This window comes from Furipterus horrens, unplaced genomic scaffold (assembly GCF_987537825.1).
Source record: "Furipterus horrens unplaced genomic scaffold, mFurHor1.1.pri manual_scaffold_8, whole genome shotgun sequence".
In the NCBI taxonomy this organism is placed as follows: Eukaryota; Metazoa; Chordata; class Mammalia; order Chiroptera; family Furipteridae; genus Furipterus; species Furipterus horrens.
The window spans coordinates 44597294-44607895 of record NW_028327178.1 but is presented as its reverse complement, the minus strand read 5'-3'; the positions used below and the strand labels follow the sequence as shown (position 1 = coordinate 44607895).

General features: G+C 45.2%; 1 protein-coding gene across 2 annotated transcripts; it reads right to left on the bottom strand.

The window, feature by feature from the left end:
• Positions 1-983: 983 nt before the first annotated feature.
• TGIF1 (TGFB induced factor homeobox 1) lies at positions 984-9694 on the bottom strand. 2 transcript variants are annotated; one of them, XM_090285772.1, is made up of 5 exons: positions 9531-9694; positions 9223-9434; positions 8786-9111; positions 2734-2957; positions 984-1966 (listed from the first exon to the last, which is right to left on the bottom strand). In XM_090285772.1, exons 3-5 carry the CDS (start codon positions 8799-8801, stop codon positions 1391-1393), a joined length of 816 nt encoding a protein of 271 aa, XP_090141898.1. In that variant the 5' UTR covers positions 8802-9111; positions 9223-9434; positions 9531-9694; the 3' UTR covers positions 984-1390. The 2 variants fall into 2 exon arrangements, with proteins under 2 accessions (XP_090141898.1, XP_090141899.1); XM_090285773.1 differs by lacking the exons at positions 8786-9111; positions 9223-9434; positions 9531-9694 and adding an exon at positions 8212-8441.
• Between the last annotated feature and the right edge of the window lie 908 nt (positions 9695-10602).

Here is a 10602-nt window from a genome sequence, read left to right as displayed (position 1 = left end):
GCTTCAAAATTAGGCAAACTTTGGAAGAACTTTTCTATATTTCCTAAACAATGCTGAAGCTCCGATGGTCCCTCAAACTTAAGACAATTCATAGCTGGGTCAGGTCTGTAAAGAATATGATTGTCCTTGAGGGAAAAGGGGACAACTGTAATTGAAAAACCAAAATAAAAAAATTAAAAAAAAAAAAAAAAAAAAAGAATATGATTGTCCTAACAAAGAAACCTCACACTAAGCATGACTACTAAGAATGGTATTGTGGCATGTGACACATTTGCTCAACCAGAAGTGAAAGAAACACCACCAATTCCCTTCTGGCCATCCTGGCTTCATAAGTAATTGTCTATCCCAACCAACTCCACTTGTGACTTTAGAAAATAAACCTGTTGAACTAACAATCCCACGAAAGACAGAGCCACACTGTTTTAATCACTTTAGAAAATGTTTTAAGAGGTGATTTCTGTTCAAATTAATACTATATTTGCATGTAAAGCCTTTATCTAGACATACCACTAAAAAAAGTTTAAAGGGTAACATGAAAGAGGCACAATACTAAGAGACTGCTTAGGTTGTTGTTTACTTCTGAAAGCTTAAGCCATAATCAGGTGCTTTGAGACCTTTCTGTTCAACACTGCCCATGTTTTAATATATGCAGGACAGATTACCAAGGGCTTGAGTGGTTAGCTAAACACTGATGGAATGATTCATTTCAATTTGCCATGCAGTTTTAAGAAAAGCTGTATGTCTCCTATCAAGAGTAAATATCACACATCCTGTTTATACATACTGGCTTGTTGTCCTCAGTTCTTCAAAGAGCTGGTGACACCCCCTTAACTCACACTCCACCCAACCCCCCCCCAACTTCCTCTCATTGGTGATATATTCCTACTCACTTTTTACCTCCCTCAACAAAACACTCTATTACAGTCAATTTTAAAGAAAATACTTTATTATGTCATGAAAAAAGGCATCAACTAGATTCAAACTTGTTTGAAAAAAAACTGAAAATTTATTAAACAGTATGTGGGCATCCTGTTCCACATGGGAATGAAAAGATGCTATAGGTTCTCTAAGTATTGCACAGTCTGAAAATACACCAACAAAAAGAAAAAGGGAAGAGGAGGGAAAATAAATCACATGATCTTGGGAACCATCTCACATTATGAATAATCTACCAAGAAACATTAAAAAAAAACTTTGTTTCTACAGTAGCTTTAGTTTATAGTTGTTGGAATGACTGTATTCCATTGAAGACATCTCAGTAACAGGAAGCTTCATTTTAGCAATCCCATGTGCAAATATTAATAAAAAAATATATAAAATAACTCAAGTCACTTCTTGCCATCACCCCGGCAATCATAACATTTGTGAAAACTGTTTTGCCTGAAAAGGTTTACGCAGTAAGTTTTGCCTGAAGCTCCATCTCTGCAGCCCGTTTGAGTGCAACATCCACTAGAAGCTGAAATCCACTAAAATCTTGGTTGAGGTCTGGTGGAGTAGGGGGAGGAGTGTTGAAAAGGCCACTTTGTGTATTTGTACTTGGTCCAGATTTACATGTGTCCTCTGGGTACACAAGGGAGGTGTCTATGAAGTTGCTGGCTGCGATCTGCTGTATATCTGTGTTTTGTCCCATACCAACTGGCTGACAGAGAGAGAAAGGCACATCTTTCAGTGCAGTCACAGTGGTATGACAGATCACTGATGGACGAGCCAGAACTGATCCTGGAGACGATGGCTTAGGGGATAGTGGCCTTCCTAGGACTGGGTTTGGTCCAGCTGTACAGGAATGAAATGGGCTCTCCTCTAGAGTTGGAATGAAGTTTTTGATGCCCATTGCCGACTCCACAGAGCTCGCTTCAGAAATCTTGGCCCCACGGCGAGAAATTGTGAACTGATTTGGATCTTTGCCATCCTTTCTTAGCATGTCAGGGAGAAGCCTGCGGCGGGCGTTGATGAACCAGTTACAGACCTGAAATTACATAGGTATGCTTTAACACTCACATTTGTATCCTGAGAACCATCCATAGATGCCTACTTGATCTCTCTTTGCATATAAGAAGGCATGAAAAGGCTTACTAGAACTTACTACGTTATTCCAACTTACCTGAGCCCAGCCAAGAAAGAAAACTTGCTTCCTGTCATAAACCTGCTCCTCTTCTAATACAAATGCCCTTTTTTGTCTCATCACCCTTGAACTTTTTCAGGAGGAAGGAAAGGTATAAATTCTCAAATATCTGATTTTGGGGAGGGAGGCTTACCTTCTGACTCTTCCCCCACATTAACTGATTGCCTATTGCCCCAGCATTTAAGTTAATCAACTACAGGAAAATCTTTCCTTATGAAAAGGGCCACTCCCCCCAGTTACTGATTTTTCCCAGTTCAAATCACTGTGTCAACAGACAGACATGAATTACCTCACTGAGGTCTGTCCTCGTTTAAATATCAAACCAGTTTCCTGGGTAATGGAGTAAGATTTAACCTCTTTTTTAATGTTTGTTGCATAAAAAGAATGGCATTAAGGAAAATGGTATTTGACAGATGACTGTCAAATGTTTCTGTTTCTCTAAATAGCCAGTTATTTAGCTATCAGCACTAGAAATTTTACAAGATATTCTTTTTTTTTTTTTTTTTTTGAGTTGGGAGACAATGACTTGACATACAGGAATGTTATGACGTTAGAAAAAAAGAAAAAAAAAGAAAACCTGTGTGCATATATCTCTTGTTCTTCTTCCTTACCTGTAGTGTAGATAGGTGTGTTTGCTGGGACAGTAATGCTTTTTCTTGCTCTGAGGGATAGGCATTGTATCGGTGCTCATATAGCCAATCACGGAGAATCTGCACAGATTCCTTGGGCAGGTTGCCCCTTCGCCTTCTCTTGCCTGAGCCAGAAGAGGAAAGGTCCAGGGGGATGTCCATACTGTCATCATCCTCAGTCTCACTGCCGGACACTGCAACAACACCTAGAAAAGGACAAAGGCCGGCCGTTAATAGCTTTCATCAGCAGAGCACCTACTGCAAAACTCATCTCTTTTGACCATGTAGTGTAAACATGTTTTCTCAACTACTGGAAACCTGAGGAGGGACCAGTGTTTTCTGTTCTGAAATACCAGAGCACATGTCAAGTATCAAGAGTGATTTGACTAGAAACATATTCTAGATTCTCAACCAGTTGTCAGGTGCCCTATCATATCCACTTTCCTACAGGATTTAACTTTTCACATTTCTTTGGAATGATACTCAGAACTAAGTTTTTCATGTAATCCAACAGAGGAGACAAAGCTCCACCCAAAGTGAATAATAGTTTGCCACCTGTGTATCAGGAAAGGTACCACAGCAGATGGAATGTGTCTAACAACATGCTCTTTGAGGTCATTGCTATCTAAGATAAATCTAATGAGCATCCCATTGTATATTTTAAATGCTATTCTTCCTCCTCTTCTACTGAAGTTTTGAAATAAAAAGGAAGATTCGTACGTTTTTTTTTTTTGTTATGCTGATACAGGAGGAAAAATTACACACTTAATCCAATTAGTAGTGTAAGGATGTCAAAATTTTCTTCCAGTTGCATGGTCATTTCTTTTTCATGGATAATTATATTTGTTCAAAACTTGATACCTGCTTTTCATGGCCAGTGCTAGTCACTCTTTACTAAATACAAACAACCACAAAAATATTTTCTATCAGTACTTCAGTAAGAATAAAGATGTCTAAACTGAATAGAATTTTAAATTTCCACAAACTTCAACTGCCATATTAATTTGGAGAGAATACTACATATCAATAAACAGAGTTGTTTTGACTTATTTACAAGACAAAGAAAACTGAATATGCAACCCCAAAGGACACTCTCTTTTGTCTCTAAGTATCTTAATCCTACCAGAAATGTTAAGAATTCACAAACCATCCCAGGCTGGTGTGACTCAGTGGATTGAGCGCCGGCCTGCGAACCAAAAAATTGCCGGTTGGATTCCTATTCAGGACACATGCCTGGGTTGCGGGCATGAGAGGCAACCAATCTATGCATCTCTCATATATGGATGTTTTTCTCTCTCCTTCCTCCCTTCCCCTCTCTCTAAAAAGAAGTAAATAAAATCTTTAAAAAAGAAATTCACGAGCCATAAAGGATATTCAAATCACATATAAACTGGGTTCCACAAAAATTCAGACTTGACCCTTTTAGACATTTAATTTAGAACTTAAAAATAATTAAATAAATGTTATTAACCCTACCCCTCTTCAAAAGGACATGGGCAAGTCTTACTGACTGAAGAAATACATTCTCTTCATTTAATACAACCTAAAATTTTAAAGATGTAAATGAATTATAAACTATCATATGCTTGTACATGCCAGTGTTTCTACATAAAGAAAATTAATTAAAATAACACAAAATGTAAAGGTATGCATTCTTTTTGTTGACAAACTTAACTGAGTGGTTTACCTGGATAGGAAATAAAAGAATATTTCTCACAGTGATAACCATCCAATGTACTTTGAGGGTTTTTTTTTTTTTTAACCATCCTTTTTAAGCCTTTTAACACAATGAAACTGAAAAAGCTACACATTCAAAGATTCATTGATGAGGTATCTTCCCAGAATTAACTGAGTCTGGCTTTACTTAGTGACACATGGTTATTTTGGACTGCAGGGGGCAGAAGGTACTGGAGGGAGTGTTCGCTGAAAAGGCAGAACCTTCAGAAGACAAAGTAAATCAAGTTCTAACAAAAGAGCAGGATGATCTTGCAAATTCACTTTAAGCTCAAGGCTTAGTTCAGCCATCGATAAACTGCACAAGAATGCTAATCTTTAACCCCCAGGTATTTGACGGTTCCCTTCCTAGAAGCTTTTATTAAACTGCTAAAAAGAAAAAAAAAAAAAAAAGAAAAAGTTACATTTAAAACAAACTGCTTTCACTATTGAGAAGATGAGAAAAATTTAAAACCCATACTGAAATTTGGGTAGAGAATTATTTATAAAAAACCTTAGTAAATTATAAATGAGTTTGCTTTCATTTGCAAAGAAATCCGGCTTTCAAAATCAATCTTTTAATAATCAAATGACTAAAATAAAACTTGTTTCAACTCCTCAATGTCTGAAAAGCCATTCTTCAAGGCTGTTATCCACAATCCCGTTAAAAATTTTTTTACAGTGAAAATTTGCTCATTGAATTCAACTGTAAGTTAGTTGATAATAACAAAGAGTTTAAAACAAACAAACAAAACCCTGAAGCCTGCACTTTGATCTGCTTAAGTTTGACAAGAAGCCTGATCTTTCAGAATAGGTGAGACACACAAAAACAGGTTTCAGTTAAACAGCACCAAACTGCAGGGCGACTCGACTCTGTTCTCAGTTCATTTAAATAAATGAATGCCAGGCCTCTGGACCTCTTAACAAATATTTCCAATATGTGCACAAAAGCTGAAGTAACAGGAAGTTAAGACTTCAGTTTCTTGGCTATAGCAACTGATACTTCACTGCAGCAAACCACGTTTGCTGCTGTCAGGACTGTTTTCATTAAAACTCTCCCTCCGGACTGTGGCTCAACTTGGAAAAACAAAAAGACTTTTCCACGTTACTCATTTCCTATTGTAACAGAGCTTTTGAAAAGTTTCCCGGTTACGACGTGTTTCCAAAGTCCTGCTTTCTGCTTACACTTAAAAAAAGAATTTAAAAAGAAAAAGGCTGCGGGGGAGGGTGCAAGGAATCACAGCTTCTTTTACTTCATTCACATATACAAGGAAATGTATAGAAAGCTAAAACAGTCTATGGTCCCATAGCTCTAAAAAGCAATCTTTTCTTTTCTGAATAGGAACTGGGGGTGCGACAGCCAGAGACAGTGGTTATAAATCTAGAAGAGGCTAGAAAAAAAATCTAGAAATAAGAATAATGGAAGCCTGAGGCCCTAGTAGGGAAGCTCAGTTGGTTAGAGCTCCTCTGGATTAGCCAAGGTTGCAGAATCCATCCCCTGGTCAGGCCTTATACCAACCTATGAATGCATAAGTAAGTGGACTAACAAATCCATGTTTCTCCCTACCCCACCTCTCTCTCTAAAAAATGAAGAGAATAATAGAAGGAAAAGTTTAAGTACATAATTAGGAAAAAGCAAACCTAACCTCAAAAACTTCCTTTCTGAGATGAGACCATCTCAGAAGCAACAGGAATCATACTAAACCCAAGGTGTGTGCTTGGCTGGTCGCAGCCAGAGAACAATTTTAAAGCAAGAATTCCACATTGTCAGGAACGATGAGAAAAAGGACTTGGGGGATTTTCCTGGACGAACCTTCTTTCTACGTGGCTTAAAGCCATTTCAGGAGATTTTTTTGGCATCCTCAGCTTTCTAAGACGAGATAGTATTATCACAGGCCACTCTTACCCAATCCCGGGCTCTGCGATAGAGTTTAAGGTTCTTTTGTTTTCAAGAAAACTTGAAAAGATGTTCAGAGAATTTAAAAAACAGAAAATAATCCAACCCCACAAGCCAGGCGGGACTTTTTCCAGAGTACTTAAATGAGCACTGAGAAAGCTGGCCCCCACCAAGGGGGGTGGTGGAGAGGAGGCCTGGAGGAGAGGGAGGAGCCCGGGAGGGAGGATGGTCTGCCTGCTTTTGTTCTGGCGAGTTCCTCGGCCCCCACCCACCTCGGCCCCTCCAACTGTGCGAGTTAGCACAGCCAGGACCTCATGAGTTTCAGATTACAAGAAACTAGACGCGCTGCCGTGAATCTCTACATTCTGAGGGAGCCTGCCTACCCCTATAAGATTTACCCAAAAAGGGAGAGAAACCAGGCAACTCGGCCGTCTCCACTTCCCTGCACCGGCTCCGCACCAGTCGTAAAGTTTCCCCTCCATCAAAGCACCTTTTATTGTTTCCTTGGGTCGGCTACCTCCCGCGCCCCCGGACTACTGACCCCAAGTATTCCCGATCCAGTGCCCACGGGGCCCGGCCTCGTTCCTCTGATGAGGGGAAGAGGGAAAAGAGACAGCAGGGAAGCACCCGAGGGGGAAGCGCCGAGAAGGGCCGGTGAGAAGCTAGAGAGGGGTTCCCGACTGCCCAGGGCTGGCGACGCCACGGAGTGCCGTGGAAGGGGCGAGGGACAATGGGGGTGTAGGGGAAACACCCAAAATTGCTCGGGGACGGGACGGATAGGTACCCTACAGCGAGGAGGGACTCCAGGGGTGGGGGGCACCTGAGACAGGCAGGGAAAGGCAAGGGTACTGGGACAAGATACCAAAGGCCTGGTGGTGGTGGGGGGATAATGACCCGGGAACTCTTCGAGGGGTGAGGGACCGGGAATGCTAATCAACGCTTCCCTCATCAGAGCACGGACAATAGGGGGAGAGTCCACCCCCAGCGGAAGCCCAGCTTTGCACTGGGCTCACAATTTTCACTCTTAAAAAACAACTTCCCCCAAACTTATCCCAGCGCCCTCGAGAAAACGCCCTCCAGTCGGGATCTAGACCTGTCAATTCTTCGCGAGCAGACATGGCCTTCCAGGGGCCATCCTGGGCGCTCCCGGCGCCCAGCTGCATGGTCAAAATTCTAGCCTGGTGTTCTCACTCTGTCTCTTGGAAGGGGGTCAGCAGAGTTCTACCAACCACTACTAAAAGCCTCGGCTTTTGACGTTTTACTCCCACTGGGAAAGCATGCGATGAGGCGTGTTTCAAAGTCACCAGCCCATAATCAAAACATCAGCACCTCAGGGTGAAAACGGGGCCAGTCTAACTTGATTGTTTTAACTGTATTCGCGAGGAGTCTGAAAGAATGTGGAGTTACAAAAACTATGGGGCGCTCCTGCGCGTGCGCAACAGTGCGCCCCCCCCCACCCTCTGCTGGCGTCCCCGAGCGATTAACTTCTGTTTTGAACTACTTAACATAAATCACAACAGAAAAGCCAACTGTGGCCCACGACGGAACATTCGGGGTACCTCCCTGTCAGGGACTCACAAGTTCACTTCAAGAGGGAACTAACATTCTTTGACCTTTCGTGGTGGCAGGCTTTTCTCCCTCTGTATTTGGCTTTTAAACCAGACTGACGGCAAGCGTCTCGTGGAAACAATGACAGACTCACTCTTTGCACTTACAACCAAGCCTGCTTGACATACTTGGATTCGTTCTGACTGCATGGTGCTTTAAGCTGACTGCTCTCAGTCCTAACGCTTCATGTTGCCCCAAATTCGTGGGAAAACTTTGAAGAGGCCGGTAATTTTTAAGTTTACCTTTCCGAAGTTTTCGATCCTCGAGGGCGATTTGGAAGCCTGAGTAACATTCCTTCAATCATGAAAACAACCCATCCCCAGAAAAGAGCGTGCCCGGGCTCAGCTTGGGGGGTGTCGGGGCCCCGTAGAACGAGCCCAACTTTCAGACAAAGGCGCTCCCGGCCGCTCCCGGGTCGCTACGGAAAAAGTGGGGCGGGGGTACCCCTAGAATGGGCCCACACTCGCAGCCTGTGAGCAAGCGAGAAGACACGCGGCGTCTCGGCAGAGCGTGGGGTGTCGGCTGAACAATGAAACTTGGAGTCGTGCAAACAAGGCGGTGAGAGTGTTTCTTGACAATGTGCCAGCAGCGTGGAGAGGTCTGTCTCTCCACTACAGCCCCTCGTGTTGTGTCTAGAGGGAAAACGACAACTGCCATTTCAGACCCAGCCTCAACAAAGAGAACAGCCGCGGTTCCAGCCGGAGAGCCCTGGGGCTGGGAAGTCCAACAAGTCACTCTCACCCCAAGCCCGGCACGGCCCGGCCAGCACGTTTTCCCAGGACTCGCGCCCACAGGGCGACAGCCCACGGAGCTTACCTTTCTTGCTTTTCATTCTGGAGTTAACCTTCCAGCGCAAGGCACTACTGAAGTTTCAGGGGGACCAGGAGGGGGGCGCAGGGGGCAAGCCGGTTGTGCTCCTTCCCGGTGGACTCTCGGGTAACTTGTAGGACCCGCTCCAGTAGTTATTGCTAAACCAGGCGCTTGGAGCCCAGGCGTCCGCTTCTTGGGTGGAATTCAAGTGACACTTGGGCTTCCTCCTGCCGGGATCTTCTGGCAGCCAGCCGGGGACTCTCCCTCGTCCAACTCACTCCCCTCCCTACACCGCTCCTTTGTTCCCAGCTCCCGCTCGGCGCACCTCGGCGCTGTCAGATTAAGAGAGGCGAGGAGGGAAGGTACAGGAGGTCCTGCCTCCGCCCCCAGCCGCCCGCCCAGTCCCCCGCCCGCCCTGACGCTTCTCCGCCCCTCCCCCGCACCTTCCAGCCCGGGAGGAGTTGCACGAGGGCTGAGCTGCGCTGTCCTACTCCGTGCCCTGGGGGCCGCTGTCACCCGTTCCTCGTGGGGGTGGAGGAGCCCAGAAACCCGAGCCTTCCTCCCTGCTGCGCGCACGCCTCCTGCATCCCTCGTTAGGTCGCGACCACACCAGCCGAGCGCCCCGGATTTCTCCTTTGGGCCTTTCTTCCCGGGGCTGACGAGGATGCGTTTGGTTAGGAAATTATAACAGACGGAAATCAGGCCGCCCCCTCCTTCCCTTCCTATACTCCAGGGAAGAAAAGGCCCCCACTTTCGTTTTTGACAGCTGCCCGACACTCCACCGTCGCGGTTGTAGCCGCCGGAGAAGACAGTCGCTTCTGATTCAAGGGGCGGGGCGCCTTAGGAAAAGTATTCGGGACAAGAGCTAACTTCATCCAGAACGCGCGGCTGCCGTTGACACGCGGGCGCGTCGCGTCCCACCCTTCTCTTCCCGGGGCTCTTCCTCCTACAGAGACAGTGCGGGGGGGGAGGGGGATGAGACACAGACACCCGAGACGAATGACTGTTTCCCCCGGGCTAAAGCGGCGAGTTCCGGACTGGATTGCTAGGCAGTTTCGAAATCTAACACGTTGCAACGGACACTTGTCATGCTCACATGCTCTTTAAAAAGCCTGTGCCTGGGGACAGGCGCGCCTCTCCCGCTGCCACTCGGCCTGACACTCCCACCCTTGGATCCGGGCAGCTGCCGCGTTTATGAAAGGGAGGTGACCCACACCTGGGCTGCTCATCTGTTTCGATAAAAAGTCTACTTTTAAGGCTCAAACCCTGCTGGGGGACCCCTTCTCCTATCGGGTATTTCAAACAAACTAGTCATTGAGTAAATACATGTTCCTGTTGGTTTATTTTGGTTGAGAGGAAGACTCCAATAGGAGATCCTTGACTAATTTACCCTTTAAAAAAAAAGACCAGATGCTGTTCGGTTGCTTTCAAGAAACGCATGCCCCCTCCCACCCCTCTCTGGGTCTAGTTTTCGCGTGTGTCCTGCTGCTTTGAAGTAAACGAACTGTCACTGTCACATGCCACAGTAAGACTTTCCCCGTCACTTAAAAGGGGGGGAGGGGAAACCCAAAGTGTAAGTAACCCTGGTAGAGACGTCAGCGCTTGAATCGGCCTCCAGTTTCGGCTCTGGGCTGTTTTTGTTTTGTAACCTCAATGGAGAACCCGGCAGGAGTAGGTTCGGTGGAAATAAGGTTAAACCCAAGGGCTAAGGCAGCCAAAACGACGACTCATTAAGACTTCGGAGCCTCTGTTTTAGGATTACACTGAAAATGAAAGCCAGTCTCCCACCCACTCACCCTTCCAAAAAGACACCCCCGCTGGGA